The sequence below is a fragment of the Muscardinus avellanarius genome, assembly GCF_963383645.1.
Source record: "Muscardinus avellanarius genome assembly, chromosome: 1".
Lineage (NCBI taxonomy): Eukaryota > Metazoa > Chordata > Mammalia > Rodentia > Gliridae > Muscardinus > Muscardinus avellanarius.
Genome location: NC_137786.1, coordinates 62,717,218 through 62,734,604, shown reverse-complemented (window position 1 = coordinate 62,734,604; position 17,387 = coordinate 62,717,218). Strand labels below are relative to the sequence as shown.

Genomic DNA, 17,387 nt, shown 5'->3' with positions numbered 1-17,387 from the left:
GGTATTTTATTGGTTTTGAGGTTATAGTGAATGGAATTGTTTTCTTTGTTTCTTTCATTGTGGATTCGTTGTTGGCATAAAGAAAGGCCACTGATTTCTTTAGGTTGATTTTGTAACCTGCGACTTTGCTGAATTTGTCAATCAGCTCCAGAAGTCTTTTAGTTGAGTTCCTTGGGTCTTCCAGATAAAGGATCATGTCATCTGCGAATAAGGATAATTTTTTTTTCTTTTAACAGTTTTTTTATTGAACATAAATAGTATACATTTAAACTATATTTGGTGCCCTCTCCCCCCCGCCCCTGTTTTCCCTTCCCCCCTCCCACCAATGGTTGTCCAGGTTAACCATGTCTCATTCATAATTTTACACATGTTCAGATGTAGACTGAATAAGGATAATTTTAATTCCTCTCTTCCTATGTGAATTCCTTTGATTTCCTTCTCTTGTCTTATTGCTGCAGCAAGAGTCTCAAGGACTATATTGAAAAGGAGTGGTGATAGTGGGCATCCTTGTCTTGTTCCTGACTTTAGCAGAAATTCTTGCAGTTTTTCTCCATTCAATATAATGTTGGCTTTGGGTTTACAGTATATTGCCTTAATGATGTTGAAGTACTTTCTTTCTATCCCAATTTTTTGCAGTGTTTTTAACATAAATGGGTGTTGGATTTTTTCGAATGCTTTTTCAGCATCTATTGCTATGATGATGTGGTTTTTGTCCTTGGTTCTATTTATGTGGTGAATACCATGTATTGATTAGCGTATGTTGAACCAGCCTTGTTTTTCTGGGATGAAACCGACTTGGTCATGGTGTATTATTCTCTTGATATAGTTTTGAATGCATAAAGCTAGTATTTTGTTTAGAATTTTTGCATCTATGTTCATTAAGGATAATTGGTCTGTAGTTTTCCTTTCTTGAGGTATCTTTATTTGGTTTGGGGATTAATGTGATACTGGCCTCATAGAAGGAATATGGGAGAGTTTCATCTCTTTTAATTTCCCAGAACAAGTTATGAAGTATTGGTATTAGTTGTTCACTGAAGGTTTTGTAGAATTCAGCTGAAAACCCATCTGGACCTGGGCTTCTCTTTGGTGGAAGAATTTTTATTGCCATTTCTATTTCTTTGGTTGTTATTGGTTGGTTTAGGCTTGCTATGTCCTCTTGGCTGAGTGTAGGAAGGTTAACTGTGCTTAGAAATCTATCAATTTCTTCCAGGTTTTTAAGTCTATTGGAGTATAAATTTTTAAAGTAGTTTCTGATAATCTTTTGAATTTCTTCACTATTTGTGGTGATATCTCCTATCCTATATTTAGAAGAAGGCACTATCCTGTCTTCTTCAGGCCCCACGCTAACCACTGAGCTTTTTACATAATACATTTTTTTTCAATATCTACTGTATATAAGCTAGGCATGTGCTATTTGCTATGGAAAAAACAAAGTAGAATAAAAGTATTTGTGTTTCAGAAACATCAAGTACTTGCTCTTTTTGCCTCATTTTCAATTATTCCTCCCTCAAATGAATAGAAGAAATGGCATTGCTTTTGGGGAGATGTTAATGGAAAATAGCAGCAAATCATTTCTTAACCCATAACCAAGCATATTAGAAGTGTTCTTTCTGCAAAAGCAAACCAGTGAGTGATCAATGCAAAACCAGAGTTACCGAAGAACATTCTAAGTCCCCTCCCGCCGTGTGAGTGATCAGGGCCCAGAGCACATACTTTATTTGGAATGCTGATATCACTTCCTGCTGCCAGTAGCACTTTGCTGCATTCTTCATGGCCTCCTTTGACAGCCAAAAAGAATGGTGTTTCTCCAACCTAACAAAAGGAAAAATAAGTTGAAATTAATTGCCCCCGGCCTAGAATGAAATTACTTTGAGAAACAGCATGCTTTCTCTATAATTTGTGTGCACTCCTCTTAATAACAGATAGCATGCCGGGCATGGTGGCTCATGCTTATAATCCCTGCGCTTGGGAGGCTGAGACAGGAGGATCGCATGGGTTCGAAGCCAGCCTCAGCTACTTAGTGAGGCTTTCGGCAACTTAGTGAGACCCTGTTTCCAAATAAAATATAAAAAAAAGGTCTGGGAGTATAGCCCGGAGGTAGAAAGCCTCTGGGTTCCACCCCCAGTACCACCAAAACATAAAAATAAAAATAACAGATAGCATTACTGAGTACCTGTGTGCCAGCTTATACTGCCAAGACTACATGCTTTGGCACAGTCAAAGCATACAACAATCCTATAGGTCAGGGTTAATATTACCCTCATTTTATAGTTAAGAAAACAAAGTTTCAGCTGAAAAGAGGCAAAGCCAGAACTATAGTCTAGTCTAGCTGTTTGGCCTCAGAGCTTGCATTCTTTACTCTGCTATGCTGCCACCTTTCAGACTCTCTATTCACCAATCATACTCTCAACCTTTACTAATCTTCCTAGCAAACATTTGTTAGAGTGTATGAATTGCGATTGGAAGGATAAATAGTACAACAAACCTTGGCTACAAGAAAGCAATAGTCTATTAAGAAAAATAACTTGACTCTGCTGGAGCCGTCACTACCAGCTACATGTTCAAGGTAATTCAGAGGTCCATGGGGCCGGCCAGCCTGAGCCTGCTCACCTTCAGAGTCTATGCAGCCCCCAAAAAGGACTCGCCTCACACAAATTCCATGAAGGTTGATAAGCTTTCACTCTACTCAGTTCGTGGGGATCAATCCAAATACGTGGAGGAGCCAAGGACCCAACTTGAAGAAGGCATCTCCCGGCGGCCACATCATTGAGAGCCATACACAAGTTGGTGTCAGGAAACCTACTCCCAAACTAAGCCCAAGATACAAAGTTGGGTTCAATGGGGCTTAGACAGCTACAAATATATACAAAAGGCACCTCCTGGATATGTTCTAAGACTTGGTGTTGCTGGTTTTACTGGCCTTGTTGGACTTCTTTTTGCTAGAGGTTCAAAACTAAAGAAGCTGGTATATCTTCCCAGTTTCATGGGATTAGCTGCCTCTGTCTCTTGCCCACAACAAGCCATTGCCTTTGCCCAGGACAGTGAGGAAAAGTTATATTGGCTAGAATTTATAAGGATACATACTTAGAGAAGATTTGTGGAAGGAGGACTTTCAGAAGCCAGGAAATATAAAGAATTCACTAGGAAATAAGTAGGAAACTCCCTATTTTGTTCATTTTAATCAATTAAAAGTAAATTTGGAAACCACAGATAGTAAACCACTATCTCTGCAGAAAAATGGTGAGAAGCCATTACTGAATATAGTAAACTGGTCTTCTTCAGAAAAAACTATATTGGGCTCCCTTTATTTTGGCTGCTGCCATACTACAAGCAGACTAATCTGAATTCCTTTCACCTAGAGATAATGTACAAGCTTTAAAACTTGTTTTGTTTTTGGTTTTTTGGGGGGTTTTTTAGGTACTGGGGATGGAACCCAGGTCATTCTACCTCTGAGCAACACCCTCATCTCTATTTTTTATTCTTTCTTTTGATACAGGGTCTCATTGAGTTGCAAAGGGCCTCACTGAGTAGCTGAGGCTGTCTGCGAACCACAATCCTCCTGTCTCAGCCTCTCAAATGCTGGGATTACAAGTGTGCACCACCACGCCCATCTCTCCTTGTTCTTATGTTGCTATTTATATACTAAATTAAAACCCAAATGTATTTATTTATTTATTTTGGTGGTACTGGGGTTCCTGGAAACCTTCTACCTCTGGGTTACACTCCCAGACCTATTTTTATACTTTTTAAATTTGGAAACAGGGTCTCTTAAGCCAGCACGGCTGGCTTCGAACCTGCGTGATCCTCCTGTCTCCACCTCCCAAGCCTGGGGATTATAAGCGTGCACCACCACACCCGGCAAAACCCCAATTTTTTTTTTTTTTTTTTTTTTTGTGTGGGTCTGGGGATGGAAACCAGGGGCAATCGACCTCCAAGCTACACCCCCTGCCCTACTTTTTTATTCTTTATTTTGAAACCAGGTCTCACTGAGTTGCAGAGGGCCTCACTAAGTAGCTGAGGCTGTCCATGAACCACGATCCTCCAGTCTCAGCCTCCCAAATGCTGGGATTACAAGTGTGTGCCACCACGCCCGGCTTAAAACCCAAATTTAAAAAGAAAATAAAAAGATAACCCAAGCTCACAAGTATTGTGTGTATGTATGTTCCTTTCACTCTGAAATTCATTATGATATGTGGTTACAATGCATCAAAAAAGTATATTTAAAAAAATAAAGAAAGATGTGGTGGCACACACCTGTCCTCACAGTACTTGGGAGGCTGAGATAGGATGATCATAGGTTCAAGGTCAGGCTCAGCAACTTAGCAAGGCCCTCAGCAACTTACCCTGTTTAAAAATAGAAAAATAAAATAGGGCTGAAGGTGTGGATCAGAGGTAGAACACTCCTTAGTTCAATACCCAGTACTAAAATAATATAAAGAAAGAAAATCTTGCAAATAGGAATTATAACGTATTATGAAACAAAATGAAAAGTACATTTGCACCAAGTACAACTTTTGTGTGTGTGTGTGTGTGGGGGGGGGTACTGGGGTTCCTGGAAAACCTTCTACCTCCGGGCTACACTCCCATGGGCTACACTCCCAGACCTATTTTTTAACATTTTTATGTGGAAACAGAGTCTCTTAAGCCAGCACAGCTGGCTTCGAACCAGCACGATCCTCCTGTCTCCGCCTCCCAAGCGTGGGGATTACAAGCGTGCGCCACCATGCCCGGCCTCAAGTACAACTTTTATCTTTAGAGTTGATTTAAAATATTGTATGAGGTGGCTTTTAATTCCAGCATTTGGGAGGCTGAGACAGGATGTTCCGGGTTCATGGCCAGCCTCAGCTACTTAGTGAGGCCCTCTGCAACTCAGTGAGACCCTGTTTCAAAAAATAAAGAATAAAATATCGGGCTCAGAGGTAGAATGCATATATATATATATATATTTTTTTTTGTGGTACTGGGAGTGGAACCACGAGGCTTTCTACCTCTGGGCTATACTCCCAGACCTTTATATTTTATTTGGAAACAGGGTCTCACTAAGTTGCTGAGAACCTCACTAAGTAGCTGAGGCTGGCTTCGAACCCGTGCGATCCTCCTGTCTCAGCCTCCCAAATGCGGGGATTACAAGCGTGCGCCACCACGCCCGGCTATATATATATATACTTTTTAAAAGTAATATTAATTTTTCAAACAGTGATCTTGGTATTCTAATTTTCTGTAACTCATAATAAACACCAGTAGAACAAAGAGTTTAAGCCAAAACATAGAGGAGAAAGAAATAACTGTTATCATACAATAGCTGCTTGGATATTTCCCCTTTTTCATGAGAGCTTTTCCCTAAAATTATGGAGAAAATGCAGAAGTTATCCCCAGTCCCTAGACATTTCTCTCTTGAATATTACTTTGCTGAGCAACTGTATTTGGCTAAGTCCACAAGGTGGTACTTGTGGCTGATTAGGCATAAGCAATCATGAAACCAGTGTCCATATCCCAACAAGGTGGACGACTGCACCTCACACCTGAGCACCTAGGACGGCCATGTTTAAAAGGAATTGCTCAGGTAGGCGTGGTGGTGCACACTTATAATCCCAGCATTCCAGAGGCTGAAACAGAAGGATCGAAGTTCACAAACAGCCTCAGCTACTTAGTGAGGCTCTTTGCAACTCAGTGAGACCCTGTTTCAAAATAAAGAATAAACAATAGGGCTGTGGGCATAGCTCAGAGGTAAAATGCCCGAGTTAAATCCCCAGTACCACTAAATAAATAAATAAATAAATAAATAAATAAATAAATAAATAAATAAATATTGTTCCTCATAATCTGTCTTCTCATTTTTCCAGGAAAAGAAATGCCGAAGGCAAGCCCTAATGGGAAAATGTTTGGGGGACAAAAAAAAGGAAAGAAATTCACCTCTGGTTTTTGTTTTATGTTTTGGTATGTATGTATTACTGGTAATTGAACCCAGGGGTGCTCTGTCACTGAACTACACCCCCATCCTTTAAAAAAATGTTTGTGTGTTTATTTACTTATTTTTTTTGAGACAGAGTCTCAATTAATTTCCCAGACTGAACTCAAATCTGCAATCTTCCTGTGTCATCCTCCTGAATACTGGGATTATAGGCATGAGCCACAATGCCAAGAATTCACCTCTTAAATATATCCAGAGCCTAGTGAACTAGGCTCACATCTTTGACCCAGCAATATACCTCCAAGAACCTACCCAAAAGAAATAGTGAGGAATAAAGACTAAGGTTTATATACAAATTGGTTTACAAAAGCATAACCTGCAATAAAAAAGGAAATAAACTAAATCTATAAGAACTCAAGAACACTCAAATGACTACTAGGAAGCCACTAAAAACATACCCAAAAGAAATAGTGAGGAATAAAGACTAAGGTTTATATACAAATTGGTTTACAAAAGCATAACCTGCAATAAAAAAGGAAATAAACTAAATCTATAAGAACTCAAGAACACTCAAATGACTACTAGGAAGCCACTAAAAACATACATGTATAGGAACACAGAGGAAACTGGAAGAAAAAAATCAGATGTATGTAAAATAATCCAGCTAGGAATGGTGGTGCATGCCTATATCCCCAGTACTTAAGAGACTGAGATAAGAAGATTGAAGATTTAAGACTGGCAAGTGGTAATTTAGTGAGACCATTTTATAATTTAAAAAAAAAGAGATCCAGGCATGGTGATGCATGCTTGTAATCCCAGAATTTGTGAGGCTGAGACAGAAGGATCACGGTTCATAGCCAGCCTTGGCTACTTAGGCCCTTTGCAACTCGGTGAGACCCTGTTTTAAAATAAAGAATAAAAAATAGGGCTGTGGGCATAGCTCAGAGGTAAAATGCCCGAGTTAAATCCCCAGTACTGCATTAAAATAAAGGTCTGTGGATGTAGTTCAGAGAGGTTGAACACCCTGTGTTCTATCTCCAGCTCCAGAGAAGGGGGTAGGGGAGGAATAATCATTTCAATGGGGAAAAGGCTGCTGTTCATGTTTATTTCATCTCAAATTTTTTAAAAATCACATTTCTGGCACTTTGATAATATATTAATTTAATTATAAATGTATGTAATAGGTGCATGCTTGAACTCTCTTTACAGATAAGAGTTTGCTGCCGCAGTGTTTGGAAACCACCTCTCCGAAGCATGGGCTACTCTTAACTGATCTGGCAACAGCTTAATAAAGGAAGCAGAGACTGCCATGGCTGTATGAACACTGTGGGCCTTATCCAAAAGAGTATTATCACTGCACCCTTCATTTTGTGCAAATAAAACCTATAATGACCTGCAATGGCAGTCTGTTGGACTTTGTGAGTTCTCCCCATCGCGCCCTGACTCCAAAGTAGGCAAAAGGTGAATGAAATCCGTGTGCACACGTTTCAGTGATAAGGTATTTGAACAGAGCAGACATGAGTAAGGTTTACATTTGATCTTGTTTCTATAGGACTTCATTTCTGCTATGGTTTGACTGTGCCTCTAACATATTCAAACTTAATATTCAAGCTTAATTCAAACTAAATATTCAAACTTAATCCCCAATGCAATAATGGTCAGAGGTGCAGCCTTTAGGAGGTGATCAGGTCCTGGGGGCTCCATCCTCATGACTAGAAGTGGTGCCCTTCTAAAATGGCTCGAGGGAATCTGTTTGGCGTTCTTGCTCGCTTTCATGAGAGGTCACAGCATTTGCTTCTGCCATGTAAGACACAAGTTGCCATCTTGGAAGCACAGAGAACAGCCCTCAGCAGACATGGGATCTGCTGGCACCTTGATCTTGGAGTCCCCAGCCAGAACTGTGAGAAATACATTTCTATAATTTACAAATCACCCAGTCTAATATATTTTATTATGGCAACAAGAAGACCAATTATATCCAAAACTTACCCTAAGTCATTCATCGTGTGTGTGTGTGTGTGTGTGTGTGTGTGTGTGTGTGTGTGTGTGTGTTTTGCTGGGGATTGAACCCAGGGGCACTCCTACTATTGAGCGACACCCCCAGCCTATTTTATTTTTCAGTTTTAAAAAGAGTCTTTCTAAATTGTTGAGGCTGCCCTCAAACTTGCAATCCTCCTGTCTCAGCCTCCCAAGTACTAGGATTTCAAAAATACACCACCATACCTGGCTGGATTTTTTTTTTTTGTTGTTGTTGTTTATTTGTTTGTTTTTAGGTTTTGTTTGTGTGTGTGTGTCTGTGTGTGTGTGGTACTAGGACTGGAACCCAGGGGCTTTTCTACCTCTGGGCTATACTCCCAGACCTGTTTTTTATATTTTATTTGGAATCAGGGTCTCACTAAGTTGCTGAGAGCCTCTCTCAGTAGCTGCGGCTGGCTTTGAATCTGTGCGATCCTCCTGTCTCAGCCTCCCAAGTACTGAGATTACAAGCGTGCACCACCACGCCCGGCTATTTTACATTTTTATTTATTTTTATTTTTATTTTTTTGCGGGTCTGGGGATGGAACCCAGGGGGATTTGACCTCCGAGCTACACCCCCTGCCCTATTTTTTTATTCTTTATTTTGAAACCGGGTCTCACTGAGTTGCAGAGGGCCTCACTAAGTAGCTGAGGCTGTCCACAAACTTCGATCCTCCAGGTCTCAGCCTCCCAAATGCTGGGATTACAAGCGTGCGCCACCACGCCCGGCTCTATTTTACATTTTTAAACAGAGTTTTTCTAAATTGTTGAGGCTGGGGTAAATTCGTTTGAGCCAACCCACCCCCCATGCCACTCCTGAATGGCATGGGGACTGTCTTCTGTATTTCTTTTTAATAAACTCCTTTAAATCTTCAAAAAATAAAATAAAATATTGAGGCTGGCCTCAAACTTGCAACCTTCCTGTCTCAGCCTCCCAAGTACTAGGATTTCAAGAATCCAGCACCATGCCTGGCTTGATTCGTGGTTTTATTAATATATGATTTATAACTTTGAATGAAAGTTCAACAAGACCAAATTTGGTATCTTCTTTAACTTAAACCAACTAAACCTTTTTATCATTATGTTACATGGTCAGCAAAGATAAACACACACAAAGCAAAACAAAAAAAGACTCTTTTTTCCATAATCCTTGCTAAAAGCCTAGTTTACATTCTCCCATGAACTGGAAGAGAAAACATAAGCAAAATAATAATATATACTACTATACTAATACTATTATAATGTAAACTACTACTATATCAGTAGTATAAATGACCCTATTTATTAAACCTTATGATAATATCAATGAAAAGAATAAGTACAAGTTGGTGAACACTGTGTGCCCAGCACTATTCCCTATACTAAGAGTAGGACAGCCTTTCCATTTAAACCTATCACCCTATGAGGCTACTTTACAGATGAGGAAATAAAGGCTAAGACAAATTGACTAAAGTGCCCAAGATCATCCCACTAGATAGCAGTGGGTCCAGGTCAGACACAGGCAATCAGAGCCCTGCTTTTAGTCATGTGTCCCAAGGTCCAAGGATGCAGGAGATCAGCTTGGTGAGCCAGAGGGAATACCTACCTGTTCTAGGAATCACACATGCTCACATTCATAGCCTCCGATTTTCATTATATTGCAGTTGTTATTCCTTTTTTTTTTTTTTTTTTTTTTTTTTTGGTGGTACTAGGGTTCCTGGAAACCTTCTACCTCCGGGTTACACTCCCAGACCTATTTTTTATACTTTTTTATTTGGAAACAGGGTCTCTTAAGCCAGTGAGGCTGGCTTTGAACCTGCGTGATCCTCCTGTCTCCGCCTCCCAAGTGCAGGGATTATAAACGTGCGCCACCATGCTGGGCTGCGGTTGTTATTGCTATGGTCATCTTCTATCTAATTTCTAAGACACACATTGTTCTACACGTGAACCTATCTGAGACTGAGATTCATCTCACAATCTCTGTCAACTACATGACCAATGAGATATAGCTGTCATGTTTAAGCTTGTGCATCATATCAGAATGGGTGTTGGTTCCCTAGTAGCTGTCATGTTTGAGCATATGCATTATAAAAGAACAGGTGTTGGTTTCCTAGGAGAAAACCTCAGAGAAAATAATGGGTCATCCTGATTACATGAACGCATAAATACTGCATCACACATAATTTTGAAGGCAAGAACATCATTGTTCTGAAGAAGAAGAAGAAGAAGAAGAAGAAGAAGGAGGAGGAGGAGGAGGAGGAGGAGGAGGAGGAGGAGGAGGAGGAGGAGGAGGAGGAGGAGAAGAAGATGAAGATGATGAAGATGGAGGAGGAGGAGGAGAAGAAGGAAAAGGAGGAGGAGGAGGAGGAGGAGGAGGAGGAGGAGGAGAAGAAGAAGAAGAAGAAGAAGAAGAAGAAGAAGAAGAAGAAGAAGAAGAAGAAGAAGAAGAAGAAGAAGGTAATTTAAAAGAATCAAATCCAACCTGAAGTTTAGGAATATTTAACCAATTTATCTTATTTGTTTATTTTCCCCATAGAGAGATTAGATTTTTTAAAATCTAAGATATAAATCTAAAAACTCTTTCAAGAGGCATAAAATAATACAGGCACAGAGCTACATACCTATAATCCCAGTACTTGGAAGGCTGAGACAGGAAGATCAACCTTAACAACTTGGTGAAACCCTATTTTTAAAAAATCAATTAAAAGTGCTGCAGCTATAGCTCAGAAGCTCAATCCTCAGTACTTGGAGGGAAAAGAGAAGCTTAAAATAAATATTCTAAGTCATAAGAAAGCTTTTTTGTGTCATCGCCCAATTGGCGGTATTATTTTTTCTTATTGATGTATAAAATACTGGTGTGCCTTATAATCAATGGAATCCAAAAGTAAATGCTAATGGTATTACTTCTTCCAGTATCTCTCATGACAGGCATCAAGTTGAGAAATGATCAGGATATTCAACTACGCAGTCCAAAAGGACTCCACTCACCTCAATTTCCAGAGCCAGCCAAAGAAGTGAGTAGCTAGAACAAATGACTCAAAAATCTGCCTCCAGGGCCTTAGCCCCTCCACCAAACCTCATGCCTACTCTCTATCTGCCTACCGCTCTCCATCTGAGGATACCCCTCTCCTCACCAGGTGTCTCACAGCAAACTCATCCACGCCTGCATTACCTGCCTGCTCCTCCCTGTGCTCCACAGCTCAGGGACAGTCACCCCCTTCTTCTCAGGAGGCCAGGCCAGAGACATGGGAGTCAAAAAGTCTTTTCTTTCCCTAATCTCTGATCACAAGTTCTGTGGACTCTGCCTCCTTCTTCCACCCCATTGTTTTGGTTGCCTGTACTATCCTCGGTGAGAGGCCTGCCACGGCTCTTGCTTCCTCTGTTTCAGCAGTCACCTGTCCGGGTCTCCCATCTCCAGCATCTCCCAGTACCACCCCACCCTGCAAATTGCTGTGGCAGTTACCTGCTTACACCCAAAAGGGATCTCATCCCCTTTCACTGCTTAAAACCCTTCAAGATCTCTACTGGGAGTAGGTTGAAACCCTCTCCTCCTAATAAGCACAGCCTTTCGTTGTCTATCTGTCTTAGCCCACTCCTCTTCTACCTTTCCCTGTCTGCCCATCCTCCATCTGTCACCCTGAACATGTGAATCTTGGGACAATCACGCTCTATAGGGCCTCAGTTCCCTTTCTCATGCTCTTCTCAAAGCTCTTCCTGACAATGTCCATTCAAAGGTCAAGACCCAGATAATATATCACCTCCTTTATGAAGGCTATGATTTCTGAAACAGATTTTCTCCTGCATCACCATATGCATCTATGATTCCATGTAATCCCATACATTTCTTGTATGCCTTTCTTGCCCTGTGATTTCTACAACAAAATAGGCTTCATCTATTAAACAAATGCTTTTTGAATGAATTAATTAATAAATGGATGGATTATCAAATAAAGTAGTGTGGGGTACTTTAAATCAAAAAGTAGGAATCTTTTAAGATTGCATTTTACATCCTAAGGCAATAATATCTTTGTCTTCCTCACAACCTGGGTTCTGTTCTTCAGACCTGTCCCCTTTTAAGTCCTGTGATCAGCTGGAATGAGCATTTCCACATACCTCATTGGTAACGTTTACTTCTTGCCACTGAGTTAGTAGCACCTGCACTGCAGGACTGTGACCATGCATTGCAGCCAGGTGCAAGGCGGTGTTTCCTTCCTGTAACAGAGACACACTGAGGTAGATCCCATATGTCGAGAAGCACGCCCCTCTGGCACTCAGAGGGCCCTGCAAATGAGCCTCCAGAGCTTTAACAGTCCAGACTGTTGGCCACATTATCCATATTCTTCAGTTAAGATTTATAAATTTATAGGAAAAGACATCCTGGCTCCGTGGCAGATGCCTGTAGTCCCAGTAGGAGGCTGAAACAGGATGCTCACAGGTTCGGTTCAAGATCAGCCTCAGCAACTTAAAGAGACCCTATTTCAAAATATGAAGGTTTGGGGTATCGTTTGAAGGCATAATGACCCTGGACTAAATCTCCAGTACCAACAATAAGATAAGATAAAATAAAAAATAAAGTGAATAAAAAGGCAGCTATGTGAAGCATGGGGATATAAATCATAATTCATGCTTCATGTTCTACTTTTGCTACCAATTTACTCACAAAAGTGGGACAACAAAAGTAATTCCACTCGACCTATGTTTTCATATTAATTTCATATTCCACTCAACTTTTTTTTTTTTTTTTTTTGGTGGTACTGGGGTTCCTGGAAGCCCTTCTACCTCCAGGCTACACTCCCAGACCTATTTTACTTTTGGAAACAGGGTCTCCTAAGCCAGTGCGGCTGGCTTCGAACCTATGCGATCCTCCTGTCTCTGCCTCCCAAGCGTGGGGATTACAAGTACGTGCCACCACACCTGGCAAACCACTCAACTTTTTAATAAACTATTTGTACCAGTATTGGGAATGACCTAGGAAGATTTGAGAAAGCTCTGATTATTAATAGATATATTTCAAAAATAATTGTGTCAAAATGGCGGCAGACCTGGGGAAAGAAAGACTTGGTTTCTGTTTCAGTCAGGAAGCAAACAGCTATTGAAACTTAAATTACCCTAGGTAAAGGTAATTAGCAAGTCTATAGGAGAGGGGAACTAGGACTTCCTCATCCTCATTCTAAAGACAGGTTTACATAATTGGATAATCTAGCTAGGATGGGAGGAGGGGTCGACCTTGTGAAAGGAGACACCTTGTGGAGGCAGGAACCTTACAGGGATGTTTACTAGTCAGAATTACATAAAGGAGATGGAGGTCATGGGTATAAAAGGTCTGGTCCACATGTTGTATCTTTGGTGGGGCATTCACTCGAACCCCCCCCCCCATGCCAGAATGGCATGGGCCTGTAACTGTCTTCTGTATTTCTATCTTTTTAATAAACTTTAAATCTTCAGCAAGAGTCCGGGCTAATGTGTATTTATCCTTAGCTCAGGACAGGAACCCGTGTTTTTTCTGTTTTTGTGGTTTTTTTGTGTTTTGAGGGAAATTGTGTCTAGAACCCTAACAGGGGTCCTCGGGGACAGTTTCCCCCAAACCGTAACATATTCTCAAACCATAACATCAGCTTCAAAACCGTAACACTATTGAAAGAAGTAATTTTAATAACATATCAAAATATTTTTTGTGGTACTGGGGATTGAACCCAGGGGCATTCTACCTCTGGGCTACATCCCCAGCCCTATTTTTTATTTTTTATTTTGAAACAGGGTCTCATTGAGTTGTGGAGGACCTCATTAAGTAGCTAAGGCTGGCCAACAACCTGTGGTCCTCCTGTCTCAGCCTCCCAAATATGGGATTACAAGTGTGTGCCGCCACACCCTGCAACATATCAAACAATTTCAAAATGTGTAGAACTCTCTGGCCCATAATTCCACATCTAAGAATTTTTCCTAAGAAAATCACCTGAGTCTATAGCAGACCAGAGGAGAAAGGGTTGAAGTTGATAGTGGAAAAAAATCTATGTAGTCAACTGACTTCAAAAACTACTGTGGAAGCAGAAGAGACTCCATTTTGTCTCCCCTGACATTATCCTGTAACTAAAGCCCCTTATCCCCCCCCACTTGTTTTAAGCTGCTAATCTATAGTTTAAGCTTGTACCTCTAGGAATGATCTAGCTTAATTGCAGCTTGGAGACCACTCCCCTGCCCTATGCAAATGGCTTATCTCACTACCAGAAATTCTTGTATTTTGTGATATCAGCTCCCAAAATTCCTCCACCCTCTGACCTTGGGTGGAGCCTAGGCCTCACCCAGCACCTGACCAACTAGCTAACTTGCTAGTTTCTGCTTCAGTAAACCTGCTTACTTATCCCTTATAAGTCCCTAACCCCAGTCAGCGCGCCCCTCTAGTCTGATTTCTAAACTGAGGGCTCCGCCACTGGCCAGCTAATAAAGGCTTCTACTGGCATATTCCCTTGGACTCTTGAGTCTCTCATATCTTTCTAATTCTGCATAAAACACTACCAAAAAGGATACTCCACAGTAAAAATGAATAGATTTTGCCTAAATGGCTTGTGTTTCTCTTTGCAGTAACAATTTAACAACTTATGATGGACCAAAAACAGGCATCACCAAACTACACACCAATTGTTACTCCCCACAACAATTGTTATACCCCTTTCAGGAAAAAAATCAGAATCCAACTCACCTTGTCCTTTTCAGAAGTATGAAGATTAAGGAAGATAAGTTTTTCTATCATTTCAACATGGCCTCTCTCAGCTGCCAAAAGAAATGGTTTTCTTCCTCTCTGAAAATCAATTGCAAACTCTAGCACTTATTACACACTTAAAAAACAAGACAACTGATAAGGGTGGCAGCATATTAAGGGTAATGAAGGGGTGTATTCATTTTGAGTCATCCCCCCATGCCATTTTGACATGGGGCTGTATTTCTATTTTCTGTATTTCTATCTTTCTAATAAACTTCTTTAAATCTTAAAAAAAAAAAAGGGGGGGGGGTAATGAAGCAGCCAAGATGGTCCTTTTGGTCATAACGTCTAGGCCCTTCTTAGGGTAGAAAAAGAGACAGTGGTCCCAAACAAGCTTCAATCCTGGGGTATTAGTCAAACTATGGGGGAACATCAGCATGGAGTTGGTTTCATGATAATACAAGAACTACTGTTCAGGGGAGAGTCCCCCAAGCATCAAAGGAGCCATTATATCACAGCCCGATGACAACGTTCCTTTTCCAAAGAGCTTTCTGAATATATTCAAGTTATTTCCCTCAGGTGTGTGTGTATGTGTGAGTGTGTGTGTGTGTGTGTGTGTGTGTGTGTGTGTGTGTGTGTGTGTTATACTGGGTACTGAATTCAGGGATGTTCTATCACTGAACTACATCCCCAGCCTTTTTTTTTTTTTTTTAATTTTGAAATAGGACCTTGCTAAATTACCACGATCTTGCCTCACACCTGCGATCTTCCTGTGTTAGCCTCCCAAGTGCCGTGGTCACACAGACTTGTGTCACTGCGCTGGCTTTATTCAGCTGTTTTCTGAGAAGCTACTATGTGCTAGATCCTGTCCCAGGCACCTGCACCTCACACCAAGCCTCACCTCACTAATACAAATATTTAAAACAGAAATTCTAGCTGGGCGTGGTGGCGCACACTTGTAATCCCTGCTCTTGGGAGGCTGAGACAGGAGGATAGCACAGGTTCGAAGCCAGCTTCAGCTACTTAGTGAGGCTTTCAGCAACTTAGTGAGACCCTGTTTCCAAATAAAATATAAAATAGGTCTGGGAGTATAGCCTGGAGGTAGAAAGCCTCTAGGTTCCACCCCCAGTACCACAAAATAAGTAAATAAATAAATAAAAATAAAACAGAAATTCTCCAGCGCTAAGTATTTATGGGGCTCCTTTGGACACAGAATTTTATAAAGTGCTTTTTAGAGCTTCCTAACATATTTATCTCTGACAGTTACTAAAAATCAATAGGAAAAAATGGAATGGAGAAATGAGGCATTTTCCAGAAACTACAGCTAAGGAGAAGTGTTTAGATTTGATTTGTTGGGAAGAGAAGCCCGAATATGGGATTTTCTTGTAATTTCTCCAGCTTTTCATGTTGCCAGTGGAGACTATATTTGCAATAGTCTAAATTGTACCAGTATTGGAAATAGCCTAGGAAGATTTGAGAAAGCTCTGATTATTATATTTCAAATATTGGTGAAAAAACTTGGTTTCTGCTCCCCAAAAAAGCAGGCAACTATTCCAATGTAAATTAACCTAGTTAAAGGTAATTAGTAAGTCTATAGGAGAGGGGAACTAGGACTTCCTCATTCTCATTCTAAAGACAGGTTTATATAACAATTGGATAATCTAGCTAGGATGGGAGGAACCTTACAGGGTCTTTTACTATGTCAGAATTACGTGAACAAGATGGAGGGTTTTGTGTATAAAAAGTCTGTTCCGTGTTTTGTATCTTGGTGAATTCGTTTGAACCCCCCCCCATGCCACCTGAATGGCATGGGGCTGTTACTATCTTCTGTATTTCTATCTTTTTAATAAACTTCTTTAAATCTTCAGAAAGAGTCCAAGCTATTGCTTACTTATCCTTAGTTCAGGACAAGAACCCATGCCTTTATTTTTTTTTTATCTTTTTCTGTTTTTATCTTTTTGTGGTTTGAGCGAAATTGTGTCCAGGACCCTAACAAGGGTCCCTGGGGACAGTTTCCCCAAACTGTAACATAATTGTCATAAAAAACCCATGAAAGACCTATAGAACACTTAATTTTCTAAATTGAGATATTTACTTTTATTTATTTATTTATTTATTTGAGAGTCTAGGGATGGAACCCAGGGGCATTCGACCTCCGAGCTACACCCCCTGCCCTATTTTTTATTCTTTATTTTGAAACCCGGTCTCACTGAGTTGCAGAGGGCCTCACTAAGTAGCTGAGGCTGTCCGGGAACCGCGATCCTCTGGTCTCCGCCTCCCGAATGCTGGGATTACCAGCGTGCGCCACCACGCCCGGCTTTAACTTGAGGTATTTAAATGGAGGAAAAGGAAGTTGAGATGGGAAAATGGCAGCAAATACATTTTCTTCAATTAATGCGAAGAAAACCTACCAGGCTTGTTGGTACACACCTGTATGATCCCAGTACTTGTAAGGCTAAGACAGGAGGATTGCAGGTTCAAGGCCAGCTGCAGCAATTTAGCAAAACCCCAGCAATTTAATGAGATTCTATTTTAAAACAGGGCCTGGGGTTGTAGCTTGGAGGTAGAATGTCCCTGGGATCAATCTCTAGTACCAAAAATAAGTAAATAAATAAATAGAAGAAAAGATGTCTGGAATGTGAAAATAAATATGTAAGCCTCTAGCCGGGCGTGGTGGCGCACGCTTGCTTGTTATCCCAGTATTCAGAAGGCTGAGATGGAGGATCGCGGTTCGTGGACAGCCTCAGCTACTTAGTGAGGTCCTCTGCCACCCAGTGAGACCCG

General features: G+C 40.8%; 1 protein-coding gene and 1 pseudogene across 2 annotated transcripts in view; one reads left to right on the top strand and one right to left on the bottom strand.

Moving 5' to 3' along the window:
- The window catches only part of ANKDD1B (ankyrin repeat and death domain containing 1B), a gene marked incomplete at both ends in the record, with an annotated part of 72,757 nt that overhangs the window by 33,191 nt on the left and 22,179 nt on the right, over nucleotides 1-17,387 (bottom strand). The window contains 3 exon segments of the mRNA XM_080705205.1: nucleotides 1,714-1,812; nucleotides 12,020-12,118; nucleotides 14,604-14,702. Coding sequence (XP_080561331.1) covers nucleotides 1,714-1,812; nucleotides 12,020-12,118; nucleotides 14,604-14,702 — 297 coding nt within the window.
- On the top strand, nucleotides 2,558-3,155 carry LOC308274773 (MICOS complex subunit MIC26-like; annotated as a pseudogene). The gene has a single exon. The product of its transcript is annotated as an MICOS complex subunit MIC26-like (transcript).